Below are 19115 nucleotides of genomic sequence, written 5' to 3'. Positions count from 1 at the left end.
CCAAACCCACTGTGCCCTTTTGTCCAGCAGTCTGTGTAAGGGCTCTGCTACCGCCACCTTGTGGGGAAGAAAGGCATGGTAAAAATTGAGAATTCCCAAGAACGACTGGAATTCTGCCTTGTTGGTGGGAGCCGGCGCATCACAAATGGCCTTTATTTTGTCCTGGGCCAGATGAATGTTGCTTACATCCACTGTATACCCCAGAAAACCTATGGTGGGCACCCCCAATACACATTTTTCCCGTTTTTCCTTTAACCTTGCCCCCTTGAAATGCTGTAACACCATTCAGAGGCGGTCGCCGAATTCGTCTTCGGTGGCTGCCGCAATCAGCACATTGTCGAAGAACAGCTGGACCCTGGGGATGCCTTTAAGAAGGGAGTCCATCAAGTTCTGAAACTGACCCCGAACTGTAAGCGTCTAACTCTGAAGACCCCCCGGTGCGTTATGATAGTTTGATCTTCTGCTGTGGCAGTGTCCACAAGGAGCTGTTGGTACGCCTGCGCCAAATCCAGTTTTCCAAAAATTTGTGCTCCCGCTAAGGATGCTGACACTTGGCTCACCACCAGGATGGGGTATGCATGGCCTTGCAGCACCTTATTAATCGTATATTTATAGTCCGCACAGATGCATACGCTGCCATTGGGTTTGATTGGGGTTACTATGGGAGTCTCCCACTTCGCATTAGCGACTGCTTACAGAACCCCCTGGGCAACGAGGTGGTCCAGCTCCTCTTCGATCTGGGCCTCAGAGCTAGTGGCATGCACCTAGCCTTCAACCATATGGGTTGCACGTTGGAGTCCAGTTGTAATGATACGGGGACCCTGGTGTACATCCCCAAAGTTACATCGAAAACAGCGGCGAACTCTTCGCACATCTTTTGAAAATCTCTTTGAACAGGGGTGTAATGGATCCCCGTCACTTGGATGCTCAGGGCCTGGAACCAGGACCAACCTAGAAGGCTGCACAGATCGCCCTCCACCACGATGAGGGGGAGCTTGCCCTTGAACCTTCTGTATCTGATATGGACCAGGCCCACTCCCAGGACTGCAACCTCCCGCTTCTGAAAGTCCCGCACTATGAATGAAGTTGGTTGTAACTGGGCTTCCCCCCCAGGGCGGATCTCCTTGAACATGCGGGCCAAAATGACTGTCTGGTCTGCCCCAGAGTCTACCTCCATTTTGCAGGGCTTGCCTTCTATGAACACAGTCACGTAATATTTATCCGGGGAGGGAAGGGGCAACTGGCATACCTGGGTCCCTGAAATGGTGAGTGCCTGGATGTCGTCCATGAGCACAACCTCATGGCAGTGGCCATTCTGTTGGCAAGGAAATTTCCCTTGGCGCAGCGCCGCCGACCAGCACACCCGGGCTATGTGCCCGGCCTTCCCGCATGTATGGCAGGTCGCACTCCTGAACTTGCAAGTGCTCGTGTGGCTCCCCACAGCTGGCGCAGGTCTTGGAGGTGGTCGATTCTGTTGCTCGTGGCCTAGGCTTTTGTTGGGTCGCCTGATGCAGCTTGAGGGCGTCATCCCCGTCTGAGTTGTCTGATTCTGCGGCCGGTCACAGCTGATGAGTGCTGGTCCCTGGGCAGCGGGCCTTCTCTTTGTGCGCATCCTCGGCAGCAGTGGCTATTTGTGGGGCCTTCTCTGAGGTTCGCTTTGATTCTGTCGCGATTTTCCGACGGGCCTTGCCATCTCTGAGGCCGTGAGTGAACGTCATGAGCAGGGTCTCTTCCAATTGTGTGCCGTACTCCGCCTTCCTGCCCAAGTCTCGCAGGCAGGCTAGGAAGGTCACTATGGTCTCGTTCGGCTCCTGGAAGCTGTCAAGGAACTGTAGCTTCCGGGTGAGGAGAGTAGGCTTCGGGATGAAATGGCCGGTCAGCGCCTCGATGATCTTGTCGAAGGAAGATGCCTCGGGCGTCTTTGGCGCAACCAGGCTCTCCGCTAACTGTAGCGTGGCGATGCCACAGTTACTCAGCAGGATGGCCTTCTTGATTTCAGGTTCATCATCCTTGATTCCCTGTGCCACGAGGTGGTACTTGAGTCTTTTGACCCAGGCTTCCCAGGCCTTGGGCTGGGTCATGTCAAACTCCAGAATGGAGTTTTGCGATCCGGACACAGCAGCCATGATCGGGCTGGGCGATGGTGCCTGTTACGCGGTGGCGCTGGAGCTCAGTGCGCTTGGTGGTGCCAGGGTGCCCTGGACCTCGCTCATCTGGATCCCATCCTCATCGCCACTATACTATAGTGGGTTCTATGCATGGCAGAATCTCGGAGTAAGTAATAACAAGCTCTTTAATAGGAATCACATAGTAAAAGGTCACAGTACAAGACTGGCTTTGGGGCCCACGGGCCAAACTTACATACATCTCTGGGTTCCCACGCAAGCACGTTATTGGGTCATTCAAACCGGTGGGGGCTGCGGGGGTTTGAATCCTACAGCCCTTTGTTCCCAAGTCTCCAAGCTCAGTCCATATGGGTCCAATGAGCCAGGCAGAAACACTAAAGTCTTCCCTTGAGTCCACATACATAACATTATGAATTCTGAAAAGCCACTTTGAGAAAAGAGTGGTGTATGGCAAGCAATTGCTTTAACTTGTATTTCCTAAAACGGCCTCTATTTCTGTGGCTATAAACCCCATGCATCACACTTCCTGGTTCCACAATCTCCAGACTGCTAACTGGGGGAAACCATTCTCAGGGATTGGACCTGACTCTGGGGCCTCTAGTTCCTGACTTCTGTGTTAGCATTAACAGGATGGTACACAGAGCCTGGGAACAGAAGGGACGTCAGCATGGTACAATGCCATAGAATTCATCCTCCAAAGCAGCCATTTTCTCCAAGGGAACTGAGCTCTGTAGTGGGGGGGGGGGATCAGCTGTAAAAGTAAGAGCTCTCCAGGCTCCACCTGGAGGTTGGGAACCCTATCACCCAGCAGTAGGTTCACAAATGCGTGTGGTGGAAGAAGGCTTCACAGTGGTGGCTGCTGGGCATGTCTGGTCTGGACCCAAGACATCCTGAGAGGAGCTGGAGAGACCAACGTTTCTCAAGGAGAGTTCCCCCACAACAGATTTGGAGCCGCCACCACCATTTCCGCCAGTCCACCTTAAAACATCTCTTCCCCCCCGCCCCTCAATTGCATCTCTCTGGGTCCCTTGGGAGTGGGGAAGGGAGAGAGAGAGAGAGATCTGTGCGTTTTAGACGGCGAGGGGAAGGAGGGAGGGGGAAAGGGAAGGCTGTGCGAGAGATGCGGGGAAGAAGGGACAGGGGAAAGCCGCCAGGGGAAGAGTAAAGAGCGGCGAGAAGCAAGAGGAGGAGGGACGGGGGAGAGTTGGAGGGGGGGCAGAGAAAGATCTTTGGAGAGGAGAGGCGGGAGGGTCTGGCGCCCCAAAAGGAGGGGGGGGGGGTTAAATAGGACAGCGAGAAGGTAGAGAGGGAGGAAAGGGAAGGGGGGAGAGAGCCAGGTGAAGGAGGGAAGCAGCCAGAGAGAGCCACGCTGCCTGGAGGAGAAAGAGGGAGCGCAGGAGGCGGCGGCAGGGGAAGTCCAGAGGAGAAAAAGCGAGCGGGGAGGGCGGCAGAACCAGGCAGAAGTTCAGGCAGGGACCCCCCGCGCCGCGCTGCTCCTCTCCCTCCCTCCCTCCGCCGCCCTCTCCCCGCTGACCCACGCGGCAGGGAGTCCCACAGCTCCTCGCAGCCGAGGGAAGGAGAGGACCGGAGGATGCCCAGCCCCGAAGAGTGACCTCCCACCTCGCCCGCCTTCCCCAGCCAGCCTGGGGAGGGGCGCGGAGGGCATCCCCTGGAGAGGGGGCGGGAGAGAGATGGAGGGCGGGCAGCAGGCGACCTAGGCGAGCGGGAGGGGGCGCGGGCGGACGCGATGGGCTGGCAGGGTCGGTAGGGGGGCAGCAGCCAGCGGGGAGGGGAGGAGGGTCGCCATCGCCGGAGGCTGCGGACCCGGCGCCGCCACGAGAAATGCTGAGGAGGGGGCACCTCCCGTTCTGAGTCCCCCCCCCACCCCCTCAATGCTCCACGCCGCGATGGGGACCGGTCTGGGGGGGCTGTGCCTGCTGGGAGTCCTGGCAGCAACTTGTATGGCTGGTAAGGGTCCACTCTGGGGAGAGAGATGGGACGTGGGGTGGGCGGGAGATCAGCCTGGGATGGTGGGGAGGGGGGTGGGCTGGTTGCTGGAGGGAGAGGGAATCCCCTAGAAGACTCCAGTTCAGCGGGGCTGGAGGTAGGGGGCAGCCGCTAGATATTGATTATCTATCTATCTATCTATCTATCTATCTATCTATCTATCTATCTATCTATCTATCTATCTATCTATCTATCTATCTATCTATCTATCTATCTATCTATCTCTGTCTAGCTATCTATCTGCTGTATCTTTATTTCAGCCCCTCATGTTTGTTTATTTCCCCTTTTGTTAATGTGTTTGCTCACATCCTAATTTACCCACAATGGCCAGTATATCCATATAACACCCACCCAGCTTCTATTGTTTTGTATCTTTCTACATATCTAATCTGTGCAGCCATTGTTTTCTAATCTGTCTTTGTGTGTGCTTGGCTGTCACCCATATTTTTCTATATGTGGACTAAGCAAAGTTTAATTTGTACCAGAATATTCCATCCCAGAACATTGCATGAAACAATATAATTAAAACAAAAGTGCCTCTGGGCATGTGCAGTGTGCTTTCCCCTTACCAGTGAACCCCATCACAAGCAGGCCACTCTGATCTCTGGGACTTTTTCTGCCAAGTGGTATAACTTCTTTCAGCTGGTCAAGTCCCAGAACTTCTTTTCCTGGCTATTTGTCCATCAATTGGTCTTTGGGGGTTTTTTTTACAGTCTTTCTATCTATCCATCACTCAAGGATAGAAGGATGGATTGATATTGTTAGGAGAATTATTGTGGTGTACGTTGAACACTGCTGAAACCCAGATTCAAATCCCAGCTCATACCTAAAGTTCACTGGCTGATGAATCTACCTTCCAGGATTATTGTGAAGATAAGAGGGGGAAGGGAACCACCTTGCCCTCCTGGGGGGGAAATTTGGGTAAGACTCAAATGTACATACAGGGTTTACAGACAGAGGTACTTTGTCCTTAAAGTTCCATGCTTCTGCCTACCCACCCCACTAATTAGCTCTTTCCCTTCCATTTCTCTTTTCCTGCAGTGCAGTTTGTCCCTGCGAAGACCTATGAGGACTGGTGGGCGTACAAGGAGACTCTTCATGGTAGCTTTGTGCCAGGTACGAGCCCCAGCTCACTGGTGATAGTGAGGGAAGTCTCAGAGAACCAGTAGTGGCTTAAGCCCTTTTTTGCTTCTTCCCTTTTTAATATGCTTTTCCCCAGTGATTCTACTTGACATCTGAAAGGGTAACATGTGGACTAAAAATCCACCTTGTAAACAGTTATTCTTGGGAACGGAACATATATGGCCCCAAATAATGGGCTGTGTAGCTCTTAAGGCAAACTTTTCCCCTCTTCTTTGCACAATACCTTATTGGCCAGTGGCCTGTGGAACTCACAATCACAAAAGGTCATAAAGATCAGTAGAGTAGTTGAATCTGGTTTGGCCTTTCCACTGAAGACATACTATTAAGGGAGGAAGAAAAGATCCTGGGAGAATGGATCACAAATCTGTATTTTCAGATGGATGTCCTTTTTAAAAAGGAACTAGGCAAATTTAGGGAAGGCGGCTTTCTCCGTGGATATTAGCCACAGCAAGTGAAATAGAGACTCTGTGACTGGAATCAGTGCTCCTATGAATGAACATACATACATACGAAGCTGCCTTATACTGAATCAGACTCTTGGTCCATCAAAGTCAGTATTGTCTACTCAGACTGGCAGCGGCTCTCCAGGGTCTCAAGCTGAGGTTTTTCACACCTATTTGCCTGGACCCTTTTTTAGTGGAGATGCCAGGGATTGAACCTGGGACCTTCTGCTTACCAAGCAGATGCTCTGCCACTGAGCCGTCCCTCCCCAATGCTGGAGGGAGGGAATGTCAAGACATAGATCTTGCTTATGAGGTGCCCCAAGTGAGTGTATGTGGGGCATCTAGCTGGTCATAGTTGAAGACAGAATGTAACCTTGGTCTGATTCAGCAGGTTGATGCTTAAAGGTGAATGGGTTGGGTGAGTACTGGGATGAAGGTGTGAGACCAACAGAAGCTGTTCTAGACAAGAAAAAGAGGCACAAAAATAGAAAACAAATGGATGAGTTCTGGGATATGCGGGAAATGGAAGAAACAAGTGGGGAGTGAAAGAGGGTGGGTGGAAAAATCATTTTGGAGACAGGACAATAAGTCATGTAGGACATGACGTGTTTCTGTTTTTCTACTTGTGATGGGGCTTTCCAGTAGAATTTTTACACCCTTCCTTTAAAAAGCTAGCCTGCTTCTAGTCCTCATGGTGATGCAGAAATACTCACATGTACACTGATGATGTCTGATAACAGCTGAGAAAGCAGAGTGGTTCTCAACCTGGATTTCACTCAGAGAGCAGAACATGTGCACCCTGGGATTCTGCTGTCTTGTTCCAGAACTTCAATTTCCCCGTAAATAGCCCTGGCCTCTCTCCATGTTTTGCTTTTTTCTGCCTTGAAATCAGAGGCGCCCCTTCTTTTTTTCCTTTCAGATAGCAAATGCCCCTCATCACACACGCCCCTTCCTTTCCTAAGCCTGGACCCTCTTTGAAACTTCTAAACGAAATAGATTTCTCCCCAAACCACCATCAGTGTTGCAGTCGGAATCATCCCAGACTGAGTTAAATGAATGCAGGCAAAAGGGCTCCTCCATTTGCATGATTAATTTTGAGCTCAGGATTGGGCTTTTCCTTGGCGCGGAACGTTGGCAACAGTTCCAGGTTGCCAGTTTAGGGTATTTTTCGACGCCAGATGGGAATCTGTGCCTCTCTCCTGACCCCCCGCGTTGAAGGTTGGGGATGACTTGCGGAGTCCCAGGTGGGGTGGGGGATGTCTCCTTAGCTGTACTGCGAGGGAGGGAACGCTGATTCGGGAGAGATTGGTGCGCCGTGCCTGTACGCAGTGCTGAGGCGAGGTGGGGGGGGGGCTGGGCTCGGTGACTGCAAGAGGCTGCATTAATATTTAATATCTCCCTCGCCAGCTCCAGCGATGCAGCGAACGGCAGGCAGAGGGAAACAGGGCCACAGCCTGTGTGTGTATGTCTGTCTGTCTGTCCGTGGTGAGGAAGGGGAAACTGGGTATTATGGGCTTGAACCCACAGGTCTCAGGAATGTGGCCCCCACAGGTCTCAGGAATGTGAGAACAGAAGGGAAAGAATATGTCCCCATGCTGAGAGAAAGCAGAAATTTTTTTTAAGTGCAGGAGGAGAGAAATTAAATATATACACATTGATGAGAATACAAAAACATGCAGACCCACTGAGAGAATGAGGAATGAAACGAGTCCAGGCGCACCTAAATGGAAGAGGGTAGACATTTTGCATTGCGAAAACGCACGTAATCACCACCTCAGTGAAAACTATTTCTTTGCCTTCTTCAAACATACAGAGACAGCTTAGCCAAGAGAAACTGGCTTTGGTGTGAATTCACATGAGGCAAATGTATGTGTGCATAGTTCTAACAAACACACAAGCTGACTAAAATTGACTTTTTCGTGTGCAACAGGGACATGTCGTGAAGGTATAAACCTCTCTCTGGTTAAAACACACACACACACAAATAGAGTTAATCTGAATCTGTTCAGTTACACAAGCTGTTCTGGTCCTTTCTCTCTTCTTTAAAGTATTGCTTATTGTAATACTACATTCAGTATTATATTCTCCCAACACATAACAATAAAAGGGAAAAAATGGTTTCCTCCAAGCTTTTTCTTATGCAAGCAAAGATCCCTCTTGATTAGAACTTTAGTACACATACACATCATGTGGGCGGTCTGTGTTCACAGGCCCACGTATGCCCAGAGTTAAAAATAGAAACACGCAAGCATTATGAGGCATTTCAACTGTCACTCTCTTCCTCTCATGAAGAGTTGAGTTAAAACTCATAACAACACGTACAAAAGGCCCCATTTGGCTCCAGGGGGTTTATTTCTGAGTAAACATGTATAGAACTGATCAGTTTTCTCTCACACACACACACACATCCATACACACACAGGCGGCCTCCACATGGAGTTTGTGATCCAGCGGTGCAGGACTCTGGAGGGGATGGCATGGGCGATACCCAGGAAAACATGAGGAATGTCCTCATGTAGATGCTTGTTAGCAGGGGTCGTTTTGTAGAAAAATAGGTGGTGGAGCTCATTAGCATAACTCATTAGCATATGCCATCTCTCCCCCAGCCAAAAGCAAACCAATGCAAGAAAGGAGAGCCTTGGGTGAGTGAGGCCTGTTTGGGCTGGCTAGAGATCAAGCCAGCCCAAGTAGGCCTCACTCACCTGGGGCTCTCCTTGGCCGCTGCCTGTACAGTCAAAAGGCCAGCAAACCACCCGCCACCCCAAACCACATAAGAAGTGAAGAAAGGGTGGTGTGGGCTTCTCCACGGGTTAATGAGGGCTGGTGGGGGGGCGGGGTGGCGAAGCTCCTGGTGGCTGGCTGGCTGCCTGCTCTCCTAATCCAGAGATTGTTATGCAGCTGCATCTATTATTCAATGGACAAGGTAGGTGAGGAGGAGGAGAAGCGGGAACCCTCAGAAAGGTTCAGGAGCTGTGCTCCTGTGAGCTCCTGCTGAATTCAAGGCCTGCTTGTTAGCAGTCACCTGGATGGCTCAGGGTAGCCCAGTCTCATTAGATCTTGCAAGCTAAGCAGGGTCAGCCCTGGGGAGACCTCTCAGGAAGCCCAGAGGAGCTCCCCCTGTTCTGTCCATGAAAACCATATCAGGGTCGCCCTAAGCCAGCTGTGGCTGGACAGCACTTTCCACCACCCACAGGGTTTGCCAGATCTGACTCAAGAAATATCTGGGGACTTTGGGGGTGGAGCCAGCAGCAAGGGTGTGACGAGCACAGCTGAACTCCAAAGGGAGTTCTGGCCATCATATTTAAAGGGACTGTGTGCCTTTTAAATGCCTTCCCTCATTTGGAAATAATGAAGGATAGGAGCACCTTCTTTGGGGGCTTATAGAATTGGACCCCCTGGTCCAATCTTTCTGAAACTTGGGGGGTGTTTTGGGGAGAGGCATTGGATGCTATGCTGAAAATTTGGTGCTTCTACCTCAAAATACAGCCCCCCCAGAACCCCCAATAACCACAGATCAGTCCTCCATTATAACCTATGGGAGCCAGTCTCCATAGGTTATAATGGAGTGCCCAGCAGCAGCCATTTCCCACCCCCACTTTCTGATTACTCTGAAGCAGGGGAGGGTCTCCAAACTGGGGGATCCTCAGCCCCAAACTGGGGATTGCAACAGTGAAAGCCTCTGCCTCTGAAGCACAGCGAGTCCTCAGCAGGGAATTATGCGGAAGCAGCCACAGATGAGGATTCAGCAAATTTCCAAAAGCCAATCCAGAAAAGGCTGGGAATTGCAGAAGCCTGGCCTGCCCTTGTGAAGTCACAAGCAGGAGTGGAGAAAGGAAAGGAATGGACAGGCAAACAGGGCTTTTTTTATAGCAGGAGCTCCTTTGCGTATTAGGCCACACACCCCTGATGTAGCCAATCTTGGAGCTTACAGTAAGCCCTGTACTAAGAGCCCTGTAAGCTCCAGGAGGACTGGCTACATCAGGGGTGTATGGCCTAATATGCAAAGGAGTTCCTGCTACAAAAAAAGTCCTGCAGGCGAACAAGCTGAGTGAGCAGAGTGGCCCTTGCAACGACACTTGTGTGACTGCGAGACCCTTTGGCTTGGCCCTGCTGACAAAAGGCGATGGGTGAGCCCCTCTGTGCCCATCCTCGTTTACACTGCTTGGGTCCACATTGCAGACGGCCCTTTTGGTGATGCCATTGTTGCTGCCTTTTGACTTGGCATGCTCCTGATGGGCAGCGGCCCACACAGAACCTTCCCAGGTAGGTAAATGGCCAATCCGGCCCAGGGTATGACTAGCATCCATTTCACGGTACGGTGGAATGTTATGGATGAGCTTTCACCTGGGGACATTTCCCTATTATGGGCTCACTGCTGCTGCTAATGGGGAGGCATTCATAGTGGTTACAGCGCGTCCACACCAAGCAATTCTCTGTTCTTTCCTTCTATCCCCTCGTGCCTGTCTCACCCACACCTATGCCACCCAAGGGCTTTATCACTACAGTGCCTTCTCCAGTTTGGTGTAGTGGTTAAGTGTGCGGACTCTTATCTGGGAGAACCGGGTTTGATTCTCCACTCCTCCACTTGCAGCAGCTGGAATGGCCTTGGGTCAGCTATAGCTATTGTAGGAGTTGTCCTTGAAAGGGCAGCTTCTGGGAGAGCTCTCTCAGCCCCACCCACCTCACAAGGTGTCTGTTGTGGAGGAGGAAGGTAAAGGCAGGGGTCGTTTTGTAGAAAAATAGGTGGTGGAGCTCATTAGCATAACTCATTAGCATTTCCCCACACACACCAAAAGCAATCTGATGCAAGAAAGGAGAGCCATGGGTGAGCGAGGCCTGCTTGGGCTGGCTAGAGATCCTGGCTAGAGACCCAGCCAGCCCAAGCAGGCTTCACTTGCCTGGGGCTCTCCTGGGCTGCCCCCTCCAGTCAAAAGGCCAGCAAGCTACCTGCGACCCAAAATTACATAAGAAGTGGAGAATGGGTGGTGCGGGCTTCTTCAGGGGTTAATGAGGGCTGTTGGGGGGCGTGGCAAAGTCCTTGGTGGCTGGCTGCCCGCTCTCCTAATCCAGGGATTGCTATGCAGCTGCAGCTACTATTCAATGGGCAAGGTAGGTGGGGAGACAGAGGGGGAACTCTCAAAAAGGTTCAAGAGCTGTGCTCCTGTGAGCTCCAGCTGAATCTGAGGCCTGGGTAAAGGAGATTGTAAACCGCTCTGAGTCTCTGATTCAGAGAAAAGGGTGGGGTACAGATCTGCAGTCTTCTTCTTCCTTACCGTGGGGAAATCCACTTTGACTCCAATATTTCCAGAAAGATCAGCACAAACCATGGAAAGGGAAGGGGAAACGGTGTATGTGCTGAAAACCCCTGGTTGGATTTGAGAGCCAGGGTGGAGCAAATTGTCTATTATGGAAGCAGCCTATCCCCCTCCTCCCCACCAAACTAGTTTTCCTGCAGATGTGAAACCTTCAGTGGCTAGAAAGGACATTTAATTTCTTTCCCCCATTCTATTCTCTATTAACAGTCTTCACACCAGCTCTGGGAGACACGTACACACAAAGGCGCTCTTAAGCCTCAAGTGTGAAAATGGTCTCTAGTAGCTGCATCCAAGGATTTCAAAAGAAATAAGGGACTCTGGTCATAAAGGATGTCATGTGCTTTGCCTAGCATGCTCCATGCACACTTCTTAGACAAGGTCCTGGCTTCTTCTGTTGTCTGGGTGAAATACTCCCCAGACGCTGTTCCCAGTTCTTCCATTTTAGAACTCCCACCTGTGGGGAAAGAATAGTAAATCCTTGGCTAGCTCTTAATCAAGATTTGGAGGGGGGGACTCAGCAGTCCCAGAACTAAATGTTTCCTCCTCCTCTTTTCCAGGTCCTCCATTTTGGGGTCTGGTGAATTCCGCTTGGAGTCTCTGCGCCATTGGCAAACGCCAGTCGCCCCTGGATGTGAACACAAGCCAAATGGTGTTTGACCCCTTCCTTCTTCCTCTTCGCCTCAGCACAGGTGGGAAGAAGGTGTGTAAGATCTATAGAGTTTCCTTCAGAGTAACTGTGATCATTAAATGGAACCTCCATATTCAGAGGCAGTGTACCTCTGGGGTCAGTTTTTGAGTGGAGGGGGAAGCTGAATGGAGGGCTGTTGTTTTATGCTCAGCTTGAGGGCTTCCTCAGAAACTCTTGGCTGGCCACTGAGAGAGACTTGATGCAGGACTAGGTGGACCATTGGTGGATTCCACCAGGAGTCTCATGTTCATTATATTGGGAACTGTGACAGCAGTTCTTCTAGGTAGGCAATGGGGGATTATTCAAGGCCATCTAATGGCTGAGGAAATTATGTGCCTTTCACCCCAACCTGGACTGTCCAGGCTAGCCTGATCTTGTTAAATCTTGGAAGCTAAACCAGGTCTGCCCTGGTTAGTGCTTGGATGGGAGCACCAGCAAGGAAACCCAGTGTCATTATAAGACGTAAGAGAAGCCATGTTGGAGCAAGCCAATGGCCCATCCAGTCCAACACTTTGCGTCACACAGTGGCCAAAAAACCAGGTGCCCTCAGGAGGTCCGCCAGGACCCCTCCCACTGTCACCCCCCCAAACACCCAAGAATGCAGAGCATCACTTGCCCCAGACAGAGAATTCCATCTATACCTTGTGGCTAATAGCCACGGATGAACCTCTGTGCTTCATATGTTTACCCAATCCCCTCTTGAAGCTGTCTATGCTTGTAGCTGCCACCACCTCCTGTGGCAGTGAATTCCATGTGTTAATCACTCTGGATGAAGAAGTACTTCCTTTTATCCATTCTAACCTGGCTGCTCCGCAATTTCATTGAGTGCTGAGCAAGTTCACTGAGTTTTGCAGAGGCAGGCAATGGCAAACCACCTCTGAACATCTCTTGCCTTGAAAACCCTACAGAGTTGCCGTAAGTCACCTGTGACTTGATGGCATTTCCCACCACCACTTTCCATCCCAGTTGCCTTCTGCTGCTTTCTCCGCCTCGCTGTCTCCCCCTGCAGGTCAGTGGTACCATGTACAACACAGGACGGCATGTATCCTTCCGTCCAGATCCACTACAGCTGGTTAACGTTTCCGGAGGGCCTCTTCTGTACAGCCACCGGCTCCAGGAGATACGCCTGCATTTTGGCAGCGAAGACGGATTTGGCTCCGAGCACTGGATCGACGGCGAGAGCTTTTCTGCTGAGGTAGTCCCAGCCCCTTTTCAGTATACCCTTTACAGCAACAAAAGTAGTGTTTTGCGGACTGTCTTTAAGTTCAGAGGGCCAGTTTATGCATGCAGAATCAATTGTCATTCGAGTGAACAGTAATGAACAAACTGTTTACATATTTAAAACATACACCCGGAGGAACAGAGAGCCCTTGCACACCTTTAGGAAGGAGAGTTCAGCCTAACTTCTTCAGGGTGGTCTGTTTTCCTGCAGGCAGGGAGTCCCTTCCATCCACGGCACTGCTGTGGCTCAGGGGCAGAGAGTCAGCTTTGCATGAAGAAGGTTGGTGGTTCAGTCCTTGGCCTCTCCGTTTAAAACAATCAGACAGTAGGAGATGGAGAGAGCTTTGACCTGAGAACCTGGCGGGCTGCCGCCTGTCCAAGCAGCCCTTAACAGACCAAAGGTCTGATTCAAAAGAAGGCAGCTTTGTGTGTCCATGGGGGAGCATTCAAACAGGCAACAGCCAAGTTACACTTTGCTGCCCTAATGAGATATCGGGTGACATATCTCGCTAGAGTTTGTTAGCCGTGCTGACAAGAAGGAGAGGTGAGATGGCATCAGCCGTTGATTGGGAGGGGGGCAGCAGACTCCCTTTCAGAACTCCACTCCGCTATCTTATCTCCGCCACCCGCCAGGAGTTGGGGCAGCGATTGTGCCTTCCCTCTTCATTCTCCAGGCATCTTTCAAGACACCCGCAGCAAACTGTTCACGCTCAGTAGGGTTCCAGCACTCTTGCAAGAGAGCTGAGCTGCTACCGGTTGCCTGGATCCCATGTCTGTCTGCTCCTGTGATCATCAGTTCTAAGTAGGCTGGCCATCCCACACAGGAGAGGCTTTAAAAAGATGCTCGGCCTCACTGATACTCACGGAGCAGTACTGAAATATTTAGGGTGATCGGTGAAAATCCTGCTGCTCAGGGCTTTTTTTTTTTTTTTTTGAGCAGAGGAACCCAGTTCCAGCTGGCTTGCACCAGGGGGTGTGGTCTAATGTGCAAATGAGTTCCTGCTGGGCTTTTTCTACCAAAAAAAGCCCCGCTGCCACTTGTTAACTTGCAAAGTGCAAGATCTCTGATAATCTGGAAATTGAATATTTGTACATTGCTCCCTCAAAGTGGGGGTGGGAGAATGTAAAGTGTTGGTTCAGGTACCTCCTGGCCACTCAGAAAGCTGAAATTTGGAGGTTTACAACTCTTTGACTGCTAGGAAAGGAGAACCTTACAAATGGGAGAGGTTAAGGCATTATCCTTCCCCATAGTTATGGCATTCCCAGGTTATTTAGAAAACTGAAGCTTGATATACTGGCAGCCAAAGACATGGCAGTTTACTAGAAAAGTCTGATTTTTTTTTTCAACTAAGAGTCAACATAAAAGGAACTAGGGCAAACCAAGCTGAACTACACTTAAGATGTAAGTTGGGATGTGGACAGTCTCTTTTCCCTTACAGACTGGTAGGGTTGCCAAACCTCCAGGTGAGACCTGGGGGGGTCCTCTGGAATGACCACTCATCTCCAGACTGGAGATCTGTTCCCCTGGAGAAAATGGATGCTTTAGAGGGGAGACTCTATGACATTGTACCACAGTGAGGTTGCTCTCCTCCCCAGGCTGTATCCACAAATCTCCAGGAGTATCCCAACCCAGATCTGGCAACCCTACCCCCTGCACATCTCCTGCCAGTGGCTAGAGGGGACCTGGAAACCCTACAGACTGGATTTGGGAGAAAGCAGCTCTTCCAGAGTCAGCTGGAATCATAGTCTCTGCGGGCAGAATACAAGCTTCATTGCCTGTTTTCCCTCTCTCAGAATGCACATAGACATCTTTTTCCTTTTCCTGCTTACCCCTAGGTGCAGTTGATCCACTACAACCAAGAGCTGTACCCCAATATCTCAGAGGCCTCACGCAACCCCAATGGCTTGGCTGTTATTTCAATCTTTGCTAATGTGAGTCCATCCTTGGGCATGGGACAGGCCCCCAGATGGGCTCAAGGTGGGCTGGAAATCAGGGACTGGGATACAAGGCTTTTGATCGACTTTCTGCTTGCAGGTCGGACCAAGTCCTAACCCATTCCTAACCAGGCTATTAAACAGAGAGACCATTACCCGGATCTCCTATAAAAGTAAGTGGGGAGAGCTCTGGGGTGTGCTGCATTGGCAAAAATGGGGGGGGGGGGTCTGAAAAGGCTGAAGACTAAAGGAAAACAGAGTTTAAATTTAAAGAGATATGTTTGCTCTTCTCTGGTGGTGCTTGATTTTGGAGTTACCTATTGGAAGCAAATTGGCTATAGAGTTCAGAGCAGGCAAAAGAAAATGCACTGGAGAGTAGACCCAGGACAATAGTTAACCTTCCTCTCCAGCTAGAGGTTGCCATCCTCCAGGTGGTGGCTGGAGATATACCACTATTATAATTCCCTCCAGGCAACACAGATCACCTGGAGAAAATAGCTTCTTTGGAAGGTGGATTCTATGGCATTATGTGCCCCATTATGTGTCCATTGAAGTCTCTCCCCTCCCTAAACCCCGCCCTCCTCAGGATCTATCCCTAAAATCTCCAGGTATTTCCCAATCCAGAGATGGTTACAGGATGAAATGCCTGTGAGAGTGTAGTGGTTAGACTGTCAGCCTAGGATCTGAGAGACCCAGGTTCAAACCCCATTCTAGATTTTAAAAAAACAAACAGGGCGGGGATTGCTTTGGCAAATCAGTGCTGTAGGTGGAATGGCTCACCTGGCGTCCCTACCTAAACTGGTAGATCCACTGGACATAACAGCCAAGTGGAATTTCTATATTCAGAGGTAGTATAACTCTGAACATCACATGCCCTAAAGAGCCAAAAAGGGAAGGTCACTTACCTCAAGCCAGGGCTTTGTTTTCTTTAGCAGGAATGCACAGAAATGCAGTTCTGGCTGGCTTGGCCAGGGCTCTGGCTCAAAAAAAAGGTCTCTGGCAGAGAGAAGGCACTAGGCAGCCACGCGCTCCAAGACCGCACACTCTGTCCTCTCTACCACCTCCAGCCTCCAATGGACTTGCAAAGAGAGACACAGCCGCCCATGAACACTGCGTGGCTCTCTCTCTCTAGCCGTGTTTGGAGGGGGGGATGAAACAAGGTCTCTCATGGATCTGTGAGAATACACATCCATGAAATGCAGCTGGTGGCACTGTACTGTTCTTCTGTGTTAATATGCAGAAAGTATCCTATTGAACAGGTGACATCACTTCTGGTGATGTCAGGGGGTGTGGCCCAATATGCAAATGAGTTCCTGCTGGGCTTTCTCTACCCCAAACGCCCTGCTTGTGAGTCTCCCAGAGGCATCTAGCTGACCACTCATATTAACAGGCTGTAGTCTGGAATGCCTGGTCTACACTGGATGTTGGTCTGTTCTGTGCTAGCAGATCCATTCTAATGTTACAGATGATGCCTATCTTCTACATGACCTGAGTCTTGAGGATCTTTACCCTGAGACATTCGGTTTCATCACCTACCAGGGATCCATGTCAACCCCTCCATGCTATGAAACGGTCACCTGGATCCTCATTGACCGACCCATCAACATTACCTCTGTCCAGGTGGGCCTGCATGGCAGTGGCTCCTAGTTCAGGAAAAGTTAGAGTGCTCCAGTAACTTCTCTAACCTGTTTTATAGATTCCCAGCTAACGAAATCAGTACAGATGGGGGTGGAAATGAGGTACTTCCTTGCTAAAGGAATAATTGACCTGTGGAATTTGCTGCCAGAGGATGCAGAGATGACAGTACATGGAATGTACTGTCCAGTAGCTCTTGACTTATGGGAACCCTGGGAATTAACAATCTCCAAAATGTCTTATTATTAACAGCCTTTCTCCGGCATTGCAAACAGAAGGCCATGGCTTCCTTTATTGAGCTTAGTTGGTGTTAAAGGGGAGTTGTCTAATTGATGACTAATCAAACAATCATTGGCTTTTGGATAAAATGAGAACTTCATGTTCAGAGTACCAGTTCTGGGGAGGGCAACAATGCGGGTATCTTTGCCCTCATTCCTTGTCTGTAGACCTTTCAGAAGCATCTGTTCAACCACTGTCTGAAATGGGATGCTGGACAAAGATGTACCATTGGCCTGAGTCAGCATGGCTGCTCTTAAGTTCTAGCTTCCATTTTTTTCCAGTTTACAAGCCTTTAAGAGCTTTCTATTCTTCCAAAGATCCAGTCACATGTTGTAGTTTCCCTCTCTCTTTCCCAGATACACTCCCTTCGCCTTCTCAGCCAGAACCTTCCTTCCCAAATTTTCCGGAGCATGAGCGATAACTCGAGACCCCTCCAGCCCCTCTTACAACGAAGCCTTCGGAGCAACCGAGACCTGCGGCGCCCCACACGACGGTGCAAAGGAGCCAACTACAAACTACATGGTATGAAACCAAAGGAAGCTGGCCGCTGATCTGCTCACTCCCATTCCCTTTGGGAAGTATCACCCCAAGGAAGATCTGCTTAGAGGGCCCTAACCTCCAGGGGTAGAATTCTAGCGGGAGCTCCTTTGCATATTAGGCCACATACCTTTGATGTAGCCAAGAGCTTACAAAAAAAGAGCCTGTAAGCTCTTGGAGGATTGGCTGCATCAGGGGTGTGTGGCCTAATATGCAAAGGAGCTTCTGCTAGAATTCCACCCCTGCTAACCTCTAAACTGTTTGCACAGCTCTTTGAACCTTAGTTGCCATCTCTGGAGATTTGGGGTGGAGCCTGTGGAGGGGTTAGGGAGGGGAGGGTCCTGAGCAGAGTATAATGCCTTAGAATCCAGTCTCCAAAGCTGCCAGTTGCTGCAGGGGAGCTGGAGATCAGTTGTCATTCTGGGAGATCTCCAGGCCCCACCTGGAGGTTGGCACCACTACTCTTGGCACTTCATTTCCAAAAACATCAAAGCTGTGTGAGTGTGCAAAGTCCTGGGGGTTGTGGGACTCCCTTCTCTTTTGAAATAGCTATTGGGAGGGGAATTGTTTAAGGATAGGAGAATGGGTGGAATTTGCAGACTGCCTCAAGAGCCCCTGATCCCACTGGTCCTCCAGCTGACCTTTCCATTTCACAAAATAAATATATATTTTTATATATATTAAAAGCCTTCCCCTAACTTGTATGTTTCTTTTCTCTTGCAGTCGATGGTGCACGGCCCTCCAAAACTGTCATGTAGAGAGGCCCTGCCGCAGCCAATGTTGTCCTGTTGAATGTTCAAGGGTGTCTGTCACTCCCTCATAATTCAGTCTCTTCTTGAGGAAGCCACAGTCTCCCAGTTCTGGGTCACTCTGCCTCCCCTCATGTGAAGGGGAATAATGTGGCATGCCTCTGAACTATACTGGACTGTCTGCCTCAGGTGTTTGGAGCATCCATTTTCCCCCTGTATCGCTTCCAGAGAACTGAAAAACTTAGGCAGAATGTGGTATAGCCCAGTTTAACAGACTACCTTTAAAAGGGAAGAGGGCCTACAAGAGCTCCTGAAGGGAGAATTTTGCCCTTTGACATTGCTTCCCTGTAATCCCAAAAGTGAACATCGAATATACCCTAATCCCAAATGTTAGGGAGAGAGGAACACAGAGGGAGAAAATGCCCCAAATGTTGGACAGGCCAGCTAAACTGTATTTTCCAGAAGGGTGTATCATGCAGAGGGATGTACTTCGAAACCTCCTTATAGTTGGTGGAGCAAATAACCAGAGTTCTACCCTCATAGTGTCCGAATGCATGCCAAGGTATTGACAGGACATCCTGTGAACCTGGGCAGCCATCAGGCACAATAATAAAAGCAGGATTGTGCCTTGAAATGGTAAATGGCCTGAATAACGTATGGGTTGTGGAAAATTTAGTGTGGGGGGAGGGGTGCGTAGAAGGAAAGTGCACTAGGGCCACGAAGGAATGACCCCACAAATTCTGATCCTCTCTCTTGGCTTTGGGAGAAGAATACTTGAAACTTCACCCACTTTGTGTGTGAATTTTGGGGAGTCTAGAGTAGAAAAGACAAAGAGAAACCTACCCCCAAGTTCTCAGCATAGCCTGGGAAGTTTGGGGTCTGGGTGAGAGGACAAAGAGACACTGGAATATGATCTTCTGAATGGCCTTCAAAAACCTTAACTGGGAAGTAGGGGAGGGAAGAATTTCATTGCCAAAACAATCCAACTTTTGACTGTGGATGAATATTATTAATTAAAAAGACAGTTTTCAAAATGA

The 19115-nt window shown here is 50.1% G+C and overlaps 1 protein-coding gene across 1 annotated transcript; it reads left to right on the top strand.

Moving 5' to 3' along the window:
• The first annotated feature begins 3929 nt into the window (after nucleotides 1-3929).
• On the top strand, nucleotides 3930-19115 carry CA11 (carbonic anhydrase 11). Its single transcript, XM_060256323.1, has 9 exons — nucleotides 3930-4094; nucleotides 5175-5249; nucleotides 11592-11734; nucleotides 12732-12917; nucleotides 14780-14875; nucleotides 14979-15051; nucleotides 16344-16498; nucleotides 17149-17314; nucleotides 18053-19115. Exons 1-9 carry the CDS (start codon nucleotides 4019-4021, stop codon nucleotides 18085-18087), a joined length of 1005 nt encoding a protein of 334 aa, XP_060112306.1. The 5' UTR covers nucleotides 3930-4018; the 3' UTR covers nucleotides 18088-19115.

This window comes from Heteronotia binoei, chromosome 15, assembly GCF_032191835.1.
Source record: "Heteronotia binoei isolate CCM8104 ecotype False Entrance Well chromosome 15, APGP_CSIRO_Hbin_v1, whole genome shotgun sequence".
Classification (NCBI taxonomy): domain Eukaryota; kingdom Metazoa; phylum Chordata; class Lepidosauria; order Squamata; family Gekkonidae; genus Heteronotia; species Heteronotia binoei.
This window is presented reverse-complemented; position numbering and strand designations above follow the sequence as displayed.